This window comes from Lissotriton vulgaris, chromosome 12 (genome assembly GCF_964263255.1).
Source record: "Lissotriton vulgaris chromosome 12, aLisVul1.2, whole genome shotgun sequence".
Classification (NCBI taxonomy): Eukaryota; Metazoa; Chordata; class Amphibia; order Caudata; family Salamandridae; genus Lissotriton; species Lissotriton vulgaris.
The window spans coordinates 797,070,578-797,093,463 of NC_141700.1; the positions used below are offsets into that span (position 1 = coordinate 797,070,578).

General features: G+C 49.2%; 1 protein-coding gene across 1 annotated transcript in view; it reads left to right on the forward strand.

Annotated features, from left to right (window-relative positions):
* The window catches only part of INCA1 (inhibitor of CDK, cyclin A1 interacting protein 1), a 196,425-nt gene that overhangs the window by 53,386 nt on the left and 120,153 nt on the right, over nucleotides 1–22,886 (forward strand). The window contains exon 3 of the mRNA XM_086946634.1: nucleotides 13,751–13,790. Within this exon, the coding sequence (XP_086802760.1) occupies nucleotides 13,751–13,790 (40 nt within the window). The remainder of the gene's footprint in view (nucleotides 1–13,750; nucleotides 13,791–22,886) is intronic.

Genomic DNA, 22,886 nt, shown 5'->3' on the forward strand with positions numbered 1-22,886 from the left:
TGTATTGTCTAAGCTTTAATGACATCTACGGAACTAGACGTAACATAAAGGAAGACAACTTTAAGATTGCAACCTAATCTTTGCTTCCTTCTATAAGCTCTATTTATGCCTACTCCTGAGCTTCAACAAGAAGTCTTATACATGTGTGAAAATCCCAAAATTTGTGGACATTAAGGAATTAACGCTACATTGTACCTAGTACTTTGTTCCCTGTGGTGACCTTCATTCCAAGATGAGGTAAAGAACTATTGTGAGGAAGTAGCCGGTTTGGACGACAATCGTACCTTACCGTGGACTAACAATGGACTGCAACACCCACGATCCTTTACTGTTTCTTCTCAGGAAAGCGAGAATGCCGAGTACCGTAACCCGGAAGGGGAGGAGCATCAACCCGGAGGTGATACGGCAGAACGAATAACAGAACGCCATAAAAACGCAAGGGTGAAAACAATCAGCGTCCACGTTGAAGACGGAGAAAGGAGTACCGAGAAGGAGACCGAAGACGCGGGACCCGAGGAGACCCAGTTCAGCACCGAACAGGACGTCGAAGACGACAGCTGGTGCGAGGACTGGTGGTGTCCGGTGGATGCTGGAGAGCGGCCGTGACTCTAGGAAGAGTTACGGCAGGGTTGGTGAGTGATACCGACTCAAGGGAAATTGTATTGGGAAGCGGGTGGAAGAAGACACGGGAAGGGAAATTGAGTGTTTATGACCGTTGCTAGTTAAGGGCACTATTCAATTGGGTAAAGCCAAATCCCGAGTATCCGTACGGGGTAGTTTAAAGTTCTTGATAATACGTTTCATCCTGACAGCCCTATTTCTTTTTGACACGGTACACGTTTGTCGAGTCTTGCCCTAAGCTCTGCGACTGATCGTATTTATGAGCACTCAGTACCTGCCTAGCCACTATATAGCTTCCGCCAATATCCTGAACTTCCCTTATCACTATTTTCTCCCACTTTCCCTTTCCCCACACGTTACCCGTCCGGTTTCTTTTTGTCCCTAGTCACGAAAGGTGTGGTGACGGTATTACTGCTGTCTCATAAACTTACTTTAGAGTTCTCACGATACCCTCCTTTATCTCCCTTCTCTTATGAGCCACCGGGGCAAACCGCCACGTCCTGAAGACCTGACGAAAACCGCCCGAGCCCTTTCATCGCCGGAAACCTCCCCGGGGACCTCAGAGGAAGAAGAAGACGACAAGTTTGAAGATTCCCTACCTACACCCGTTACCTCATCCGTTGTATTCAATAAACCTGTTTCCTTTAAACCACCACTACCGCCTCCACGCTTGTTTATCAGACCCGCCCTCTTACAACTATGTTTCCACATGTCCAGTCTGTGCTCAAGTAAAGGTGATACATTCCAAATTTTTGGGTTATCTAGGCCTTTACCTGTTTCTCTTCACCTGTATCATACAATGTTCACATTTCTTTGCTGACCTTTGAATGGTTACCAAGTCAATATGGTTACTGTAAGTATCTTTTCTAAAGTGGATACTTTTTCTCCATTCAAAGCAATGCCTTCTTCTACAGTTATGATGCAACAATTTGTTATTGATATCTTTCTACTATATGGATTGCCACATAATATTGTTTCAGACAAGGAGCATATGTTTCCTGTTTCGGGAAAACTCTTTCTACATCCTTGGCCTTTAAACACACATTTTCATCCCGGTACCATCCACTGACTAATGGCCAAACGGACTGTGAGCCACAGTTTGGAGCAGCAATGACACAAAAAATAACTGGTTAGCATACCTAAACATTGTTGAATTTACATATAATAAAACCATATACTCAGCCTCCAAAGTTTCTTTCTTCTTTTTATGAGGACTTTATCTATACTTCTCTTTTATCCCTCATATTTGCACTTCAGTCCCAGCTGCTTCAGACTTCATAGAACTTTTGATAGAACAAAGACAAATAGTTAATAAAAACATATTATCACCAAAAGAATCTATGAAGAGGCCTGCAGATCCTCATAGATCTCCAACTCCAACCTGAGCATCTTGTGATGAGATCTGGGTATCCTCATGATTCCTTTGTAACAGATGTTTCCTGTGAAGTTCAAACCACAATATTTTGGCCCTTTTCCAATCATCAAAGAGGTCAGCACTGTCACATTTCAACATTGTTTACCATGTTCTAGGATAATATATCCACTTTTTCACATATCGGAGTTCACACTTTTATTTTAAATACTTCTTATTGCAACCTTTTATTGCACTACGACCCTACCAACGTTCATGGTCTAATAAAGAAGTCTGTGATTCCTGGCCTTTTTAGGGATCGATTGCACCTTCTAGTGGACTGTTTAAAGATGCATTTATTTGAAGATTTAGGAGGTGTTCATATATACAATTATGCCAATTACTTACACACAGAATATCAGTATAAAGATACTTCTCTCGTAGGAGATTTCCAGTTTTAGTCATAAGCACTGAATAGTCCCACCCATGTGCGGGGACCCTAGAGCACTTCAATACATCTTCTTAAGTGTAGACGTTTGCCTTTCTTGAGGAAGGCCTGAAAAGACACTTACGATAGAGGCAGATTCTGCAGCCGTTATACCTAGGGTACAATGGCCAAATTCTTCATCATGAAGACAAAAAAGGGCCAGAATGTAGTAAAAAGGGACGATTTGAGATGATTTGAAAATAGCATAAATCTCCCTCACACACCCTTTTGTAAGATAGAGATGAAGGAGAGCAGGACAAAGTAGCCTTGTAGGTTGTCATTGGCTGACAAAGAAACGGGGCCTTTAAGAACCCAGAGACCACCAGTATTCCATCACGCACAGCAGATCGCAGTTACTTCAGTTCTTTTTTAAGACGATGTGAGAGCATATGTGTTAGAAATGGGATCCCTGGCTGGCCAGGGCTTGCGCCAAAGTCAGTCAGAGACCACCACTCCTAAGTCAGGGCAAGGGAGTTACACGCCAAGATAACCCCTGCTCACCCTCTAGGTAACGTGACACGAGCAGCAAGGCTAAACTTGGAGGCTATGTGAGTTAAGTATTTGCGCACGCACCCCAGCAACAACACCCAAGGCCCACCACAAAGGTAACTCCACACAAGGTTATATATAAACATAGCCTTTGTATTGTACCAAACACATTAGATAAAAACACACACTTTATAATGTGCCAACAGGCACGGGCAGAATTTACAGGGGATATGTACAAGACAGGGCCACATGGACCACTGTCAGGAATATGCACTTTTAGATTTAGTACTTGGTAGAATTTGCCCTTGTAGGAATAATCACTGTAGCACCAAATAGAACATAAAGCACACAACCAGTAACTACTGGTAAAGGTTAAGTACCACCTACGCAACCCTATCCACCTTAGGAACAGGTCATGCAGGGAACCAGGACCTCACTAGCACCACCTGTACTAGAAAGAACAACCACCTAAGTATCACAATACCTGTAGGGGTATAAGCACATTACACATGATGCATCACAACACATTCAGAGGTGCAGGGAAGGAAAACACATGAAGCAGAACCTACATTCATCGGTGTAAAAACAAGGCACATGACGCATGGAAAACACATTCAGAGGTGCAGGAGAACACAATTGTGTAGAAATGACAATAGTCACTACCTGTGACTGTCCCTAGGCCCTCTGGCCTTGTTGGGGCTAGGACTCCCTGTGTCCCAATGTCAGAGGGTCCTAAACGTGGCAGCTGCCTACTAAGTGCTGGACAGCTGTGTAGACACTGATGGGGCCAGCGTTGGAGCCTCCCAGGCACTGAACCAAACGATTGCCCTCTGAGCCCCTCTGGTCTCTACAACAACTGATTGCCCCCTAGAGCCTCCCTGGGCTCACAACAAGGTGGGGGGCAAGGTGGGAGCGGCCCGCTGCCTTCTGGGGTTGCTCTACCACAGAAACAGAATGCCCCCGGAGCCTCTGGGGCTCGTAGAAATAAATATGTCCCCACGAGCCTCTCTGGCTCATCAAACAAGAAATGCCGCCTGGAGTGTCCCGCTCTGGGACTTCAAATCAATAATGCCTCCTCTGGAGCCCTCGTGGCTCTGAGTAACCACAGAGCCCGGATCCTCTCTGGGCTCGAAAGCAAGAATGCGTCCCGAGCCTCTCTGGCTCCGCAACAGCAATGTGCCTTTGCGTAGGAGTCCCCCCTCCTGGGGGACTCGAGGTCGAGAAGATGCTGTCGGGGTGGGGGAGAACAATGGAGGCACCCCCTCCTCACTTTCCCGCCCGTCAGCACTCACCAGGAACAGCGCGTCTCCTCTGCACGGCGGCTCCTCTTCTTGGTGCGGGGCTCTCTCCGCACTTCGGGACCTCGTCGGTATCCTTGCACAAGCAGCGCGGGGCTCTCCTTCAGGCACCAGAGCCCCGCCTGCACCTGCAGCCACTCTGCTTCTTGCTTCCGGGTGTACCAAGGTCCCGCCCCGGCCTGCCTGACTTCCGGTTCGGCCGGGCGGCGACGGGGACAACTTCGCAGGGCAATGCCGGGTGGACACCGGCCTCAAAGATCAATAAATCGCTCCCAAAGCGCTAGTGAAAAAATAAAGCCAAGGTCCTTGGCAGGGTGGGCACCTGCCAGGGGACTTTAAAATCGGCAAAAAGCGGAGTGGGCTCCCGCGCCGCTCCTCACGCAAAATGCGAGCCAAAGAAATGCCGGGTGGGCACCGGCCAAAGCACACGAAGCGCTCCCAAGCGCTACAGACAGGTACAGCGCTCCCAGGTGCTTTAAAGCAGAAATCAAGTGCTCCCAGCGCTTAAGGGAACAAAAAGTCCAGCAAAGTTCTTTTAGGCAGGCAGGGGGGCAAGGCTGGGACCAGAGCCAGCTCACTGGGCCTCCAGGCAGGGAGGCAGTCCAAGTGGCGGTCCTCCTGGCGCCCAGCACAGCAACAGCCCCTCTCAGACAGGATCCTGGAACAGAACACCTTGTGTGGGGACACAGCCCCCCTTTTTTTTTTACACCTTTTCCCTTTGTCTTTGCTCAGGGTGAGGGGGAAAACCAGTCACAGCTGGTTTTGGAGCACCCTTGATGTGCTCAGCCCCTCCCTCTATTCACTGACAGGGCTAGGGTCATTCGACGCACCACAGGGGGCGGAGCCAGCATTTTGTGGGGAAAGCCCAACCCTATGCAGGACCCAGGTGCACTCCTCCCCAGCCATCAGCATGCTAATCTCCACACTCACCACCGGGCAGACCCATCCAGACTCCTGGAGCCAGGCTCACCAGCCAGCTCCAGCCAATCACACGCCAGACACATTTTACACTAATATGCCAACTCCTAGAAGTGGCACTTCCACACAAGACACAATCATGCTACATACATCATTGCGAAGCATTCAATCACACGAGTCCGCACATACCAAACTCGAGCCTGCACTCCCCACGCATCAGGAACTAACATGGTCACATACATTCCCCATGCATTCCTATGGGAGGGCAGGCCATTCTCACACGCGCTGGGACACAGTGAAAGTGCGCTGAAACCAAAAAAATCACTTTACCAATTCACCATTAAAAGCAAAAAGTTTAGGGGTGAACCTGCCAGAAGGGCCAAGTCCAACAATATGTATATTGCATAAATACCTCTGTCCATTCCTCTGGGGAGTAAAGAGGGTTGCTTATGACTATAATGGAAATACCCTTACGAGAGAACTGGAGTTACAGGTAAGAAACTATTCATTCTCTCGTAGGGGAATGTGGGAGATCAGGTTTGATATACAGGCGAGGAGGCTGTATATAGGTGCGAATAAGTGATGGTTTATTTGCAACAGGTATAAAGTCAGGGGAAACAGATGTCTGAGGGTCACACTGTTCTTCTTCGGTTCTTTCCTCTTCTTCGGGTCTTGTGGAGGGCGATGTTCTAGGCTCCTCGTCGTCGGAGTCCAAGGGTTTTCCCCCGGAGGCTCATAAAAGAGGGAAAAGAAGAGCCGTCAGATCAAAGGTATCCTCGGGGAAGTAGTAAGGTTAACCCGTCACCACACCGTGCAGTGTTCTAGAGTTTATGAGGTATCGGATAACGAGTTGTGGGACTGTACAGTGATTAGGGAAGAAGTAATAACGTGGGAGAAAAGTAAAGGACTAGGATGGAATGACTTCAGTTTAAAAGGAGCACCTTCCGTTATTTCCAAACAAAACAAGGCACCTTACGACAGAATGGATAAAGGGATAAAGAACAAGATGTGGTTTCAGCTTAAGGGGTTGCCCTACACAGTGCTTCATACGCGGGATTAAGTTTACCAAATTCTAAGTGTTCAGGTTTTCCTCTCCCCGTGCCCCGTTCTTACCCACCCCCTCCCTCCAAGTCCCGTGGCACACCCCACTCACTGGCTCTGCCGTAACTCTCCTGAGTTACGGCCGCTCTCCAGCCTCCTCCGGGGTACTCCACCAGTCCTCACACCACGGCTCGTCCGGTTCTTCTTCCCCGACGTCTCCGACCCTGGATTCCTTTGTGCTGGTCCTTTCTCCTCGATACTCCGTCACCGCTTCTCCTTCTGGCGTCCTCTCCTCGTGTTCAGCACCATGTGAGTGACCCCCGTCCGTCTCACAATCCTGTTCTTTCATTGGCCTCTCGCAACTGCCTCCGGGGTTAGTCCCAACCCCTTCCGGGTTCTGGTCGCCAGCTCTCTGTGGAGAGACAGAAAGACGTCATGGACGTTGGTGTTTTGGATCTGGATTCCTTCCGATGTCCCGAATCCCATGAATAGCAGGCTGACCACGGGGAACCTCCGCCCATGGGGATATACCGGTAAGTCCTTCCTCACAGGGATTTCCATTTATAGTCATAAGCACTGATTTGAAGAATAGCAAGCCCATATCCACTGAGAGTAGTGGAGGGGACAGAGGATGAGCCAGAATGTTCAAGCAAAGAGATTTCTGAGGGAAGCCTGCTCTACTTAAGCGTCTGCTCTGGCATCAGAGTCTAGGTAGCAATGTTTTGTGAATGTATGAGCCGATTTCTAAAAGCAAGCCAGAGGTAAAGTGCCTGCCCTCCTCCTTTCAACATGATTAAATTGGTATACTATTAATTGGCATATTTAACTTACTTATACGTCCCTAGTATATGGTACATGATGTACCCAGGTCCTGGATGTTAAATGGTAGTAGTGGACTGCAGCACCTCTTCTGCCATCCACTACAATGGCAGTGCAATCATGACTTCACCCCAGCTGATGACACGCTGCTCCTGAGGCGAAAAGCCGGGAGAGCGCTCGTTTTTTTTAAAATTGTTCACTTGTGCATTATTGTGTTTTAAAAGCAAACTACTATCACCCCAAGCCTTTGGCAGTCAAAAGCGGACCCTCCGCAGACCAGTAACCGGCGCGCAAAGCGCTTGCCAGCGCCACGGCCGATTGATAGGCCACGCCCCCTTCGGAGGCCACGCCCACCGCCCTCAGCATTAAAGCGACGCTGAACACTAGCGTCTCCAGCTGATGACACGCTGCTCCTGAGGCGAAAAGCCGGGAGAGCGCTCGTTTTTTTAAAATTGTTCACTTGTGCATTATTGTGTTTTAAAAGCAAACTACTATCACCCCAAGCCTTTGGCAGTCAAAAGCGGACCCTCCGCAGACCAGTAACCGGCGCGCAAAGCGCTTGCCAGCGCCACGGCCGATTGATAGGCCACGCCCCCTTCGGAGGCCACGCCCACCGCCCTCAACATTAAAGCGACGCTGAACACTAGCGTCTCCAGCTGATGACACGCTGCTCCTGAGGCAAAAAGCCGGGAGAGCGCTCGTTTTTTTAAAATTGTTCACTTGTGCATTATTGTGTTTTAAAAGCAAACTACTATCACCCCAAGCCTTTGGCAGTCAAAAGCGGACCCTCCGCAGACCAGTAACCGGCGCGCAAAGCGCTTGCCAGCGCCACGGCCGATTGATAGGCCACGCCCCCTTCGGAGGCCACGCCCACCGCCCTCAGCAATAAAGCGACGCTGAACACTAGCGTCTCCAGCTGATGACACGCTGCTCCTGAGGCGAAAAGCCGGGAGAGCGCTCGTTTTTTTAAAATTGTTCACTTGTGCATTATTGTGTTTTAAAAGCAAACTACTATCACCCCAAGCCTTTGGCAGTCAAAAGCGGACCCTCCGCAGACCAGTAACCGGCGCGCAAAGCGCTTGCCAGCGCCACGGCCGATTGATAGGCCACGCCCCCTTCGGAGGCCACGCCCACCGCCCTCAGCATTAAAGCGACGCTGAACACTAGCGTCTCCAGCTGATGACACGCTGCTCCTGAGGCGAAAAGCCGGGAGAGCGCTCGTTTTTTTAAAATTGTTCACTTGTGCATTATTGTGTTTTAAAAGCAAACTACTATCACCCCAAGCCTTTGGCAGTCAAAAGCGGACCCTCCGCAGACCAGTAACCGGCGCGCAAAGCGCTTGCCAGCGCCACGGCCGATTGATAGGCCACGCCCCCTTCGGAGGCCACGCCCACCGCCCTCAGCATTAAAGCGACGCTGAACACTAGCGTCTCCAGCTGATGACACGCTGCTCCTGAGGCGAAAAGCCGGGAGAGCGCTCGTTTTTTTAAAATTGTTCACTTGTGCATTATTGTGTTTTAAAAGCAAACTACTATCACCCCAAGCCTTTGGCAGTCAAAAGCGGACCCTCCGCAGACCAGTAACCGGCGCGCAAAGCGCTTGCCAGCGCCACGGCCGATTGATAGGCCACGCCCCCTTCGGAGGCCACGCCCACCGCCCTCAGCATTAAAGCGACGCTGAACACTAGCGTCTCCAGCTGATGACACGCTGCTCCTGAGGCGAAAAGCCGGGAGAGCGCTCGTTTTTTTAAAATTGTTCACTTGTGCATTATTGTGTTTTAAAAGCAAACTACTATCACCCCAAGCCTTTGGCAGTCAAAAGCGGACCCTCCGCAGACCAGTAACCGGCGCGCAAAGCGCTTGCCAGCGCCACGGCCGATTGATAGGCCACGCCCCCTTCGGAGGCCACGCCCACCGCCCTCTATTTACCATTCCATAAATATGTGCCTCCCCAGGAAGCGCAGCGGACGAGCGCAGCGGGCGCGACGTTTGCGCGCCGAAGGCGCGCCTAAGGAAAGCCCGTCTGCGCCCGTCCGCGACCGACCGAGGCCCGAGGCCATACACCCTGCTCCTCGCATTCAATACTCCCACTCGCAACTCACTGCTCATCAAGGCAAGTGGACTCTTTCTGCCGCCATCTTAGTTCGTATTTCTAATCTTGGACTACTAACTTCACATGATTCAGTCCACACCAATTTCTTGTCTTCGCCCCTTAAGACCAGTTCCTCTAATTCGCTCCAAGATGTCCTCCCCCCCACAGCAATTAATGCTGTGTATCTAAATACAAGATCGGCTGTAAAACACCAGCTCGATCTTTTCACCCTACTGGAATCCCTTAAACCTGACTTATTATTTCTCACCGAGACCTGGTTCTCGGACAGTTCTCTTCCCTCCCTGCTGGCGATACTCCCCCCGACCTACTATGCCATTCGAACCGACCGCTCCTCGGGCAGGCCTGGTGGAGGGGTAGCTCTGATCGCCCGTAAGGAGCTTACTTTTCACCCTCTAGCTTCCCCCTCCATGGGAATCTCAGACTGCTTAGTGGTTCGATCCCTCTCCTTTACTCCCCCTCTGACTTGTGTCCTCGTGTACCGACCCCCGTCTTCCCCTCAAACGTTCCTTCCCTGCTTCCAAGACCTAATGGCGACTCTGGTTGTTAACCACTCTTCCATCATTGTTCTGGGAGATTTTAATTTCTGGCCCTCCGACCCGGCGGAATGCGCCACATCCAAGGAATTCTCAGAATCTCTTCAGTCGCTCAACTTTACATCAGTCGTCAATGCTCCCACACATAGGTTGGGACATATCCTGGACCAAATCTGGCAACGCGATTGCCCGGTCAGTTCTCTTTCCATCTCCCCATGTCCATGGTCGGATCACTCACAGATCACTTTTTCCCTATCCCCTGTTCCACCACCCAAGCCCACTCCTGTGAGGAATGTCTGGGCGCGCTCATGGAATCGTGTCGACATCGAAGCCCTATCGACCCTCCTCTCTTCTTCCAGCCCCAATTTGACCGCGCTACCCTCCGCCGGTCAGGTAGACGCTATTACCAATTGGCTGCGAGCCGGGTGCGATACCGTCGCCCCTTTAAAACGCATCGCAACCAAACGTCCTAAAGATGCAAATCGCTGGTTCTCAGACGATCTAAAGATCCAAAAACTCGCTCTCCGTCAAGCCGAACGACAATGGAGACGAAACTACTGCCCCATTGCCAAAACCCGGTATACTGAACTCCTCACTCAGTATAAGAAAGCTATATTAGACTCAAAGAAAAACTATTTCTCTTCCAAAATCCAACTCGCGGAGAACCGGCCAAGAGAAATCTTTTCTATCGTCCAAGACCTCGCCTTTTCCGATAGAGCTTCACTCAAACCATCACCGTCTCAAACGCTCTGCGACTCACTCAATCGCTTCTTCCTAGACAAAATCACCAAAATTAAAATCAAAATTCCCCCTCCATCCCCGACCTTCACCGACTACCGACGTCCTCCAGCCACTGCTCATTTGGACTCAATTCCCCCCCTATCGACCGAGTCATTTCTCTCTATTCTTCCGCTGGTCAAGTCCGGCTCCCCGCTGGACCCCTGCCCTGCCTATATCCTAAAGCAGATCTACACCTTCTGTCCCGCACCACCCCTAATGCTCCTCAACAACTCACTGGCTCAGGGCATCGTTACCCCTGCACTCAAATCGGCAGTGATCGTACCGATCCTAAAAAAACCTGGAGCAGATCCTTCCGACCCTGCCAACTTCCGCCCAATCTCCCTCTTGCCTTTCCTGGCAAAGGTATTGGAACGACATGTGGTAAAAACTCTGAGCGAGTTCGTGGAAAGCCACGGTGTTTTGGCCTCAAGACAGGCCGGCTTCCGCCCTGCCCACTCAACTGAGTCCGTTATAACATCGGTCCTGGACAACCTCCGTCAAGGAATGGACACCAATCAACAACAGGCCCTGATCCTCTTAGATCTTTCCGCCGCATTCGACACCGTGGACCATACCATCTTACTCTCACGTGTCGAGGCGGCGCGAATCCGAGGAACAGCCCTACTATGGCTATCCTCCTTTTTGAGTGGGCGGACACAGGCGGTTCGTCTGGGAGAGTTTTCCGCAGATTCCTTACCCATCCAGTGCGGTGTCCCCCAGGGTTCCTCTTTATCCCCCCTTTTATTTAATCTTTACATCGCCCCCCTTATTTTTGCTTTACAGCAGCTGGAGGTCTCTGTGTACAACTATGCAGACGACCTCCAGCTTATTTTCCACCTTTCCTCTGCCCCCGAGTCTATATCAAAGGTTCAGTCCATCATGACCTTCATCCAGGACTGGATGAATTTCAACCACCTGAAACTCAACCCCGATAAAACGGAGTTGGTGTTGACGGGTGGTTGCTCCAGTCCCTGGTCCTCCTCCTTCTGGCCCCCCTCATTAGGTCCCCCACCCACTCCTGTAACCTCTGTCAAAACCCTTGGTTTCAAAATAAATAACCAACTTTCCCTACACTCCCAAGTCTCTGCTGTGGTTTCTTCAGCCTTTCTCTCACTCAGGACTATCCGCAGAGTCTCACGATTTTTCGCCCCAGACGCGCTCAAACTAATTCTTATGGCCATGGTGACATCTCGCCTAGATTATGGCAATGTCCTTTATCATGGCATGCCCGATTACCTTATGAGGCGCCTCCAGCTGGTTCAAAATCAGGCCGCTCGGCTGGTTTTTAACCTTTCTAAATCACACCATGTAACTCCTCTCCTCTTTTCTCTCCACTGGCTCCCTGTCCGGCAGCGCGTCTTATTCAAGCTCGGCTGCACCATCTTTAAAGCCAGGACAGGTTCTGCCCCTGCCTTCATTAACTCGGCTATTCAAACCTACACTCCCTCACGAGACCTCCGATCCTCCTCCCACCACCTTCTCGTGGTTCCCCGCTTCAAACGGAAGAAGTGGGGTGGCTCCAAATTTGCAACCACGGGCCCAGCTTTTTGGAATTCTCTCCCATTGCTCCTCAGAACCTGCACCCAATACCCCCTCTTCCGCAGAGACCTTAAGACCTTCCTTTTTACCCAAGCCTTCCCATCCTGAATCTTCTCCTCTCCCCTTTTCCGACCCGCCGAGTAGCTGTTGCCAGTGAGCGCCAAGAAACCGCCAGGTGTACGAGCGCTATACAAAACCCTTCAAATTCAAATTCAAATTCAAATTCACTTCAGACCTATAGTTGTAGCCTGACTGTAGCAGTGAAAAACTGCAATTTGACCTGTCAAAATACCCTTTTGAAAGGTAAAACCCTCCCTTTTTTAATATTAATAAGTCACCTCTTTGTAGGACTTGTCAACCACAAAGCAGGGTGCATGGTATGTAAAAGTAGGACATATAGAAATTTAATATTAATATTTTCCTATACTGACTAGTACTCAAAAGCTATTTTCACTGTGACAGGCCTAGCTGTCCTATGTGGAAAACCTGAGTACAGACTAAAATCCTAATACTGTATCACAGGAAAGGGACTAGCTAGAAAAATAACTACCCAACTATGTTTTAATAGTTATTAAAATTGAAGTCAATGGTGAAGTCGGATTTTAAATAAATAATAAGGAAAACTAACTTTTAGAAAGTTACCTTTTCCCTGTCTGAAGTTCCTGGAGGCTAATTTGCATTTGCTCTCCAACTTCTTCCAGCCAGAAATTAGCATTTGATTAGGTTAAAATGCCCCCTAGGAGCAAACAATAGTCTAACCTAAATGGACAGAAGTAACTCCTCTGAACCTCACCGAATAGGCAGGATGGGGGCTCTGGTCATCTTCAATGACACTACAGTATCACATCTTGCTGCACTGTCAAGTCCTGCTTGTCAGCTCTGCTGGGTTTGCATATATTATGGGTGCTCAATTGAAAGGTAGAAAATAAAATGTTTGACAATTCTTGTGTTCACTGGCTGGCTGCTGGAGATCCCTTCTTTTGTTCTACCAGACCCCTGTCTCTGGGTTTATTGTGGGTATAGTGACTGCTTCAAACTGGATGTTTGAGTTAGATGTGGGAGGGCAGTAAGTTAACCATGCTCTACATACCCTCCCCAGCCCCCAGAGCCCAAGTTTAGTTTGCCTAAAGACTTTTACTCTCTTGAAGCAGCACCCACCGCAATGTTAAACATACAGGATGTGACCGCCAGGGTGGCGGTCACCTCCTAATCTGCACGGAGGGACCGCCTCTGCCCCTGCGGACGGTCCCTCCTACTCTGGGGTGGCGGACGGACGAAGGTCCGTCCGCCATCCTAATGAGGCCCTAAGTGAGGTTGGGTTTGGTTAAGAGGGAAAATAGTTGAACATTCTAGACTCCTGCCAAACAGAATACATTTACTTGTTTGTTTTTTTCCTACATAGTGAAGTTCTTGCTTTGAGTTGGGGTAAGGTCCTGAGGCTTTGTATTATGCTTGCCAGTGTTTTGGAGGTATTCCAGATTTGGAGATCCGTGAAGGAGCTCAAAGATCATGACAAGAACTTTCAAATTAGACCCTTGACCAAAACTTGAGCCAGTGGAGTTTCCTGTCAATCTGTCTTTTATGTAAAACCACGAGAAAGTCTAAAGCATATCAAATGTACGTAAATTACCAAATCTTGGTACAGTCGTTACTGGTATGCGACAATTTATTGCCTATGTAATTCACTTCATTACTCTTGAGATGTAGGTATGGGTCATTAGTTGTTCTGATAAATTAATCATTTAAACTTCCTATTTTCTAGCGCACACTGGATGGAAGAATACAGGACATCGCCAGCACTGGTATGTTCCTAGAGGAAAATATAGCAGCATTTATAAAAAATATATATATCTTGAAATGTTTTAGTGACAAATGTTGTAGTTGAATATTAGGGCAAAGACAAACCAATAAATGCAACACAGAAGAAAGTGACTGTTGATGGCAGCAACAAAACTAAGTGTCCTTCCGCCTGGTTGGAATTCTGGAATCCACACTACAAATATGTTTGGCCTGCAATACCTCAAAATGGTTGTATATGCATTTTCCTATAGTAAAATTAAGGTAATACAATAAGTACTTAAAAATATTTCAATTCAGTCAGATTTGCAAAAGTTTTTTTAAGTTAAAACACAAACTATATATCTAATGTGTTTTACACAGATCTTGAAATGGTTCCGTTTCATTCTATGAATAGCATCTCCACTTTTACCTCGCCAGGCAACCCTAACCTCACATAAACCATTCCTTATGTTTCTATCTTGTTATCTTCTTTAATTTTTATAGGAATATCTTTATCCATGAACAGTTTCCAGGAATGCACGTTTCAGTGTTCATTCAAAAACATTTTCTAGCCTGTTGTGGGAAAACAAGGTAAACTGTTTTAAGACGGTCCCTGAATACCCCATCTTCTCTTCCACTAAATCTAATAGCCTGTCATGTTTAACAGTATCACATGCAGAAGGTAAGTCAAGGAGGATTAGAAGGCACTCTTCACTCTGATCTAGCATTTTTAGCATGTTGTCAGCTATGTGCGTGAGTGCTGACTCAGTACTATGGCTCTGCCAGAAGCCAGTTTGGAGTTGGTCTAGAAGTTGAAATTGCTCTATGTGGTTGCAGAGTTGAACCTGGATATGCTTCTCAAGGAGTTTCGCCAAAGTGGGAATATTGGAGATTCTGCAAAAATTATTAGGGTTTGAGCCATCTGCATTAGGTTTTTTTCAGGATGGGGGTTACCTGTCCTACTTTTAGGCAGTCGAGGATAGTGCCTTGATGAAGAGAGGCATTTGCTATCTTGGTCTTGAGTGGTAGTATAGAGGATTTGATCTCTCTGAAGAAATGTGGTGGTAGCGGGTTCATGAAGTGATTTGAAGGTTTCAATGCTGTAAGAAAGTTGTGGATTTTGCTTTCATTGAGGGATATGAATGTTTGCCATGAAGCATTGTTTATGGGGGAGTTCCCAGGGAGGCTGAGCTTCTGGGATATAGGTGGAGGAGGCAGAATGGCATGAGGAGTAACCGGAAAGAGCTTCATCTTTGCTTGCTAATCTTTTTCAATTTTTTGGGTTTTGTCAACGAAGAAGGAAGCAAAATCCTCACAGCTAGGAAGCATACTGGACCCATTACAAGCTGGATTAGGATGATTATTTGATTGTTGTTTGACAAGTTCAAAAAGTTTTTGGGGATTTTTTTTGCTAGATCCAGTTGGGTTCTGAAGAAATTAGTTTTGAAACTTCTGATTTGTTTGTTGCTGGTATTTTTCACGGATATTAAGCGTCTTAGGTAAACAATGGACGTTGAGAATCTCCAAGCTCTTTCGGCTATTGTCTCCGATTGCATTTTTCCTCATTTAGGCTGTAGCTGAACCAAGGTTTAGAGTCTTTGGTGGATATTCTTTTTAATTGTAAGGGCACAGTCGAGTCTAGGATGTTCAAGATAGAGGAATTGCAGTGGTCTGTGAGGACATAGACAACAAATCATGTCATCCTGGGGAGTCAGGATGTTGTTATTTAGGGCAGACAGATCTTTAAGGTTTACATTTTGCAGACTTCTATTCCTTTATTTAGGTGTTTTTAGTTGGGACTTTTTAGCACTCACCTTCTGTGCGATGAGGAAGGTGCTACCATGGTTATCTGTCCAATCACAAGGGACAATAGATTCAAGTCGGATTTTGTCAGTTTTAGAGATAATAAAGTCAAAGGTCTCTCCCTTGATGTGTGCACGGCTGTCTCTGAACTGGGTCAGCCCGATATAGAAACATTTTAAAGCTGTTCATTGCATGGTCATTCAATTCATTCCAGTGTAGGTTGAAGTCTCCAAGGAAATGCTGGGTAAAATGTTGATCAGTGCTGGTGGAGATGATTTCCATGATTTGTTTAATGAATGGTAGATTGTCTCCTGGTGGATGGTAGATCGCGTGAAGTTTGCAAATGAATCTATTGTTGTTAGTAATATCGATGCATAAGTATTCGCAAGTGGGCAGTGCAACAATTTGGGACTGTTTCACAGAGATTGTGTTATGGTAGCTAAAGGCAACTCCCCTGCCCTGTCTGCTAGCTCTATCTATTCTAATGATGTTGTGACTTGGGGGGACTAGTAAGTCTAGAATAGGAGAGATGCATCTTTAAGCCATGTTTCTGTTAAGGATCACAAGTTTGAGTTCATGTGTGCGGAAGAGGTCGGAAATATCTGGTGCATGTGTCACCGCCAATATGCAGTTGAGGAGCATGCACTTTAGTTGAGAAGTGGAGTTAACTGAGGGATTATGATTGATGTTAGTAGGTTTAAGTCTTTGTTTATCGTTTTCCATCTAAGACGAGGATCAAGAGGGAGGTGGGAATGTGGCCTAATGAAGAGGTCCATGGCATGAGCATGGTTTCCAGTACAGATCTTTTTGGGCCTGATGGACCTTTGATTGACCACCAGCTCTTCCGTGATAGAAGTAAGGTTCCGTAACTCTGCCTTGAGTTGACTAAGATTAAGAGTGATATCATCTAGTTTAGATTCCAGCAAGCATGGTAAGGCGTGATCATGCTGTGAGGGAGGAGGCCTAGAGTAGAAGGGCAGCCCTGGGAAATGGTATGGAAGTTACGTCAACAAACAGGGGGGAACGAGGTCACTGTCCCTATCGTAGGAGGCTCAGGAGCTGTGGGAGTGGGTTAAAGCACACGGTATAACCCTAAGAGCAGAGCATGTCAAGGGACTTCAGAACACTTTGACCGACACCCTCAGCAGATCTCTCTCAGGATGTAACAAGTGGGAGCTGGAGCACGAGCAGATGGAGAAGATCTTTCGCGTTTGGGGCAAGCCAAAACTAGATCTGTTTGCAACAAGAGAGAACACCAAATGCCTTTACTACGCCAGCAGATTCCCTCAATGGGGGTCAAGAGGGAATGCCCTGTCCATGCGATGGTCAGGGATTTATACGTACGCTTTTCCCCCCCAATACCATTGATACTGAAAGTGCTTCAAAAGATGAAGAGGGAATGTTGCAGTCTAATCCTGATCGCACCTCGCTGGCCGAGATAATATTGGTTTCAAGAGCTACTCTTATTATCACAGGAACACCCTGTTCGTCTACTTCCAACACTCATGATGTTGACAAGGGAAAAGGGTCAAATACTACACCCAGATCCACAGTCGCTTCACTTGCACGCATGGCTCCTGACTTCCTAGAATTTAAAGATCTAAAAATATCTTAGGATTGTCATGAAATTCTATCTAACTCTCGTGTCCAGAGTACAGTCAGGACGTATCGCTTAAAGTGGAAATGAATCGTCATTGGTGTGAGGCAAATGATATTCATCCAATCCAAGCTCCTGCGGAGGATATCCTTCCTTATTTGCTATCTATGGTCAAAGCGGGACTTGTGTTCTCCTCTATCAAGGTTCATTTCCCTGCAATTTCCAGATTCCGAAAGAGCTCTAACAAACCTTCACTTTGCTCTTCATCACTTATCAAACAATTTTTAAAAGGACTTTTTCGAGTCTTTCCTCCGATTTGGCCACCACCTTGTAGCGATCATGGGTACCCCGATACAGAAGGGCACGCACATACATCACAGGCACTTATCACTTTCCCCGGTTGTGAATGCCACGAATGTGAAACGCAGGTATTTACAGGGAACTACAAGTCCCAAGAAGCCTAGGGGCTAGGCTGCAGGAAATAGGCGTATAGAGGAGGATTCAGTTTCCTACTTAAGCCCCGCCTCCGCTAACAACAGGGCTTGGCAAACTGCCGAAGGAGCTTTCCACGGACCTGACATGCCGTGTTCCTGACTTTCCCCGTTTGTTTGTGGTAAGAAGAAGCTGCCACCTGTAGCCTTGTTTAAATTCACCAGCGCTAGCCTGCACCCGTTCGCTACGCCTATTTTCTGTTTCTGAAGCACCTCCGGGTCGGAAAGGTGCTTGCATCTTCGTTTGGAGCAGAACGAGAGAACGCTTTCCGCTTTCCTTGCTGCTTTTCCTTGTCTTGCCTAACGAGCGAGTGAAGTGCTTCAGGAATTACTGGCACAGCGCGTGTAGCGCTTGGATCCTTGTGTACCGACCATTTGGGGATCAGCGCACGGAGCGTTTATGGGCATTCCGTGGACAGAGGCGGACCCCCTTTTGAACCAGAGCGCGTTGAGTGGCGCAAAATCACACCAGTCTGGAGTGTGGCACTTGAGAGTCGGAGTGTAGGAAGGGGGAGGCTCTAGTTGGCGCAGTGTAGCACTAGCGACAAGCAGGGACTCTCTCTTCCTCGTCAGGGCTCAGGGTTACCTTCCAGACAACCTCTGCTTACCCTCTAGGTAGTGTGGCTTAAGCAGTCGTTAGGCTAATCTTTGGGGCACATAGGGTTAAACATTTGCAATATCACACCATCACAACCAACCCACCAGACAATGACACCAAACTGTATTTGTAAAAATATATATCTTCATATAGATTTCAAGCAGGTTTGTAAATACAGTTATCAAACTTTCAATAGCGGTTCCAGGTTACTTAAGTTCAGGTTGCCACAGTTCTTTCTTAGCAATAAGCAATCTTTTGGGCCGTCTGCCCAGGTTCAGTAAGGTTCAGTGTCTTGTAGCGCCTCAGTGCGCTTTCCGCTGTCTCTGCTCGCTTCAGAGAGGAGATCGGGCCTCGAGGACCAGGAGCTGTGCGAGCCTCGGTTTCAGAGGCGGCTCGCGTCAGGAGCAGATAGCGCGGTGCGAGCTCGAGTTGCAGGACGCTCGCACCATGAGGATACAACACAGTACCTTTCAAATTCTTGTGGAGCGGGCGGCTTCCAGGGGAGCTGTCCCACGTCGCGTTGCTTTTCCGGGGTCGCTGTTCGCTGCGGCTCTCAGCCGGGCAGGTCACGGGTCATCCGGGGCGGCGGTGTTCAGTGGCGGCAGGGTCCTTCCTTCGTCGTTCGCTCCGACCCTGGCGGTGGCGGTTGTGTGGTGGCGGCCAGTGGCAGTACGGTCCCCAAGTGCAGGACGTACCCAGCCAAAGTGCCGGTTGCAGCTGTGCGCTCACAGCGGAGCTGTCGGGCAGGATACCGACCAGAGGGGAGTTATCACAGGGCGGCTGCCCGTCTTCGCAGGTGGATTGACGGCTCGAAGCGCAGTCAATTCGGGAGCTTGGACCGGACGGGTCCTCCTTCGCGTTGCTCTCGGGCTCCCGGTGCAGATGCGGTCACGGTGTTCGGGCCAGCGGCGGCTGGACCTCACGTTGCTCTCGCTGTTGCTTTGGGCCTCGGTCACGGTGCTTGGGGGGATGTCGATGCCTTGGATTACGGGGAGCGTGGCAGGATTGCCCAACGCTCCCAGACTCCTCTGTCAGTACTGCGGCGATCAGCAGCACCCACAGTCGCTTTCTTCAGGGTGTAGCGCCCACTGGTCCTGGGGCGCTGGTCAGGGGGCAAGTTCAGCAGCAAGCCCTTGGAGATCTTTCAGCAGAGTTTGGCACAAAGTTTCACAAAGCAAAAGTCTTCTTGTAGTCTTTTCTTTTCCTCTCCTTCTGCAGCAAGGCACCAGACACAGGCAAGAGACAGCACTCTTCCTTGTCCTTCCCGGTCCTTCTCGTCGGGCAGAGTTCCTTCTGTAGCCCAAACAGGATCTAATTTACAAGGAGCAAGGCTCCTTCTTTTATACTGCATTTCTTTTGTTCTTGCAGGCCAGGGGGGCCTTTGCATAGCCACTTTCAGTCCTTGAGTACTCTGGTGGGTGTAATCCGGCTTCTGCTTTCAGTGTGAGGGGCAGGCGCATCAGACGCCCCACAGGAGGTGGAGCCAGCATTGTGTGGACAGGGGTAGCCAGAAGTACCTTGTGGATGGGGCTTCGCCCTTCCTGGGCCAGGTGTCGGCTGAGTCATCAGTCGCTCCCCAGGAGGGTGGAGCCAGCATTGTGGTGGCAGAGCACAGCAAGATTCAGAGTCAAGAGCCACTCCTACCTCCCACTAAGGTGTAATCTGCGCATTCACCACCTGTCATCCCCCAGCCCTGTCACTCACACATCCCAGACAGTCAGATCCACATACCAGCAGAGGCGGGCTGAAATGGTTAGGCAAGCAAATGCTAACTTTCTAAAAGTAGCATTTGCAAACACAGGATATTAAATTAAACTTTACTAAAAGAAGTATTTTATCATCCTGAGTTCAGGGATACTAAACATGACTCTCTACCATGCTCCCTGAGCCTGCTGGGATTATAGAGTGTAATAATTCCAGCAGCCCATTCTGGCCTAACGGAAGCAGGTAGCCTTACAATAGTGAAATACGAATTTAGTTGTAATTCACTACTAGGACATGCCACACACATCAGGGCTTGTCCTACCTTACACCTACAATGCACCCTGCCCGCAGGCCTACCATAGGGGTGACTAATATGCAGTCAAGGGAAGGTTCAGGGGCTGGCGAGTGGGTGCACTTGCCCAGCCGGCATGACAGTCGAGACTGCACGCGGGGTCTGCAATGGCAGACCCTAGACACATCTTAAGGCTGCTTCTGTGGGTGGCGCAACCAGCGCTGCAGGCCCACTAGCAGTATTGGCATCTACAAGCCCTGGCACTCCTGGTGCGCTTTACTAGGGACTAACAGTAAATCCAATGCACCAATCATGGACATCAATCACATGTACAATTTACAGTAGGGAGCACTTGCACTGCGGCACGGGTCGGCCGTGGCGCAGTGCCCTGAGTATCGGAAAACCAGCAAAACATCGGAGGCACACCAGCAAAAAGTGGAAGGGAAACTCACGCCAAGGTGCCAGGTCTAACATGTGTCCCCTCCAGCTGAAATGTGGGGGGAACTACCCTTCCCCAGGGAGTTCCACATCACTAAGGTGGAAAAATCTGGACAGACCGTCAGCGTTGGCGTGATCTGTGCCAGGGTGGTGTTCCACCGTAAAGTCCATACTCTGTAGAGAAATGGACCACCTCAACAGTTTCGGGTTCTCACCCCTCATTTGCATCAACCATCTGAGGGGCCTGTGGTCCGTCTGAACTCGGAAGTGAGACCCAAACAAGTAGGGTCTTAGCTTCTTCAGCGCCCAGACCACAGCAAATGCTTCACGCTCTATTGCACTCCACCTACTTTCCAGTGGAAGTAACCTCCTACTGATGAAGGCTACGGGTTGGTCAAAGCCCTCCTCGGTCATCTGTGAAAGAACAGCCCCTACACCATGCTCTGAAGCGTCTGTTTGCACTATGAATTCCTTGGAGAAATCAGGAGCCAGGAGCACGGGCGCCGTGCACATGGCAGTCTTCAGGGTGTCAAAAGCCTTCTGACAGGTGTCAGTCCAAATCACATTCCTGGGCTGCTTCTTCGAAGTCAGCTCTGTCAAGGGGGTCACAATCGTGCCATAGCCCTTGACAAACCTCCTGTAATACCCAGTGAGCCCCAGGAAGGCTCTCACTGCAGTCTGGGTCTTGGGGGGTTCCCAAGCCAGGATGGTCTCGATTTTGGGTTGCAAGGGTGCTACCTTGCCACTCCCCACTTGGTGTCCCAAGTACACCACGGAACCCTGCCCAATCTGGCACTTGCTGGCCTTGATTGTGAGGCCTGCTCTGCGCAGGACCATCAACACTTCCCAGAGGTGTCGCAGGTGATCTGGCCAGGTGCCACTGAACACCGCGATGTCATCCAGGTAGGCGGCACTGAACTCATCCAGCCCAGCCAACACCTGGTTGACCAATCTCTGAAAGGTGGCAGGGGCATTCTTCATTCCAAATGGCATAACCCGGAACTGGAAATGCCCATCTGGTGTAGAGAATGCTGACCTCTCCTTTGCCCCATCGGTCAAGGCGATCTGCCAGTACCCAGACGTTAAATCAAACGTGCTGAGGAACTTGGTAGCCCCTAGCCGATCAATGAGCTCATCAGCTCTGGGGATGGGGTGCGCGTCAGTCTTCGTGACTGAATTGAGTCCTCTGTAGTCCACACAGAACCGGAGTTCGGGTGTGGCTCCCGGCGCAGCAGCCTTTGGGACCAAGACCACGGGGCTGTACCAAGGACTGCTGGAAGACTCAACCACCCCAAGGGCAAGCATCTTGGAGACCTCCTCCTTGATGCAGGCCCGGACCCTGTCAGTCACTCTGTAAGCCTTATGCTTCACAGGTAAGCTGTCTCCTGTGTCCACATCATGGACGCACCAATCTGTCAAGTTTCGTCGCGCCTCCAAGATCAACGAGCTCCGCCGTGGAAGAAACTACATTACCCAGAGGGCTTAGCGGCAGAGAGGCGGAGCATAAATAGACGCCACTTCCTGGAGCCGGCGTCGGATATTCCGGTTCGTGTTTCCATTGCGTTCCTGGCGACTCTTCTGTGAGGTGTGTTTTGAGCTGTTGGTGAATCATTTGCAGGTTGGTGTGTTCATTTCCGACGCTGCTTCGTCATTCCTGTCCTCCGTTGGAGAGCCTTGTCTTCGGCTATTGCGGAGGACGGTTGCAGTTTTTTGGCATTGTTTTCTTCCGTTCTGTCCTCCGTTGGCGAGCCTTGTCATCGGCTATTGCGGAGGATAGATAGAGAGTGTCCCTGGTGTTTGGATCGTGTCTCCGTTAATGAGCTCACCCCCCCCTAGTGCTCGGGCTCTTGCGGAGTACACGCTTTGTTTGGCTTCTTCCCGTTTCCTCCGTTGGCGAGCCTTCTTGCCCCGGCTATTGCGGAGGAAACCGTTGTTTATCTTTAGTTCCAAGACCCTCTGTTGGACAGCCTTCTTGCACCGGCTATTGCAGAGGGTCTTCATTATCATATTCCTTTGCTGGGACATCGAGATTACCTCATCGGACTTCAATGGCATACAGGTAACCCTTGTCTCCAGTGTTTGTGGGTGACGTAACCCTTACATTTACTTTGGGAGAGTAACTGTATAACTGCTTACCTGCTACTATACGTAGACTTGGATACACGTTTCTTCAGGGCTCTGAAGATCAAGAGTAGG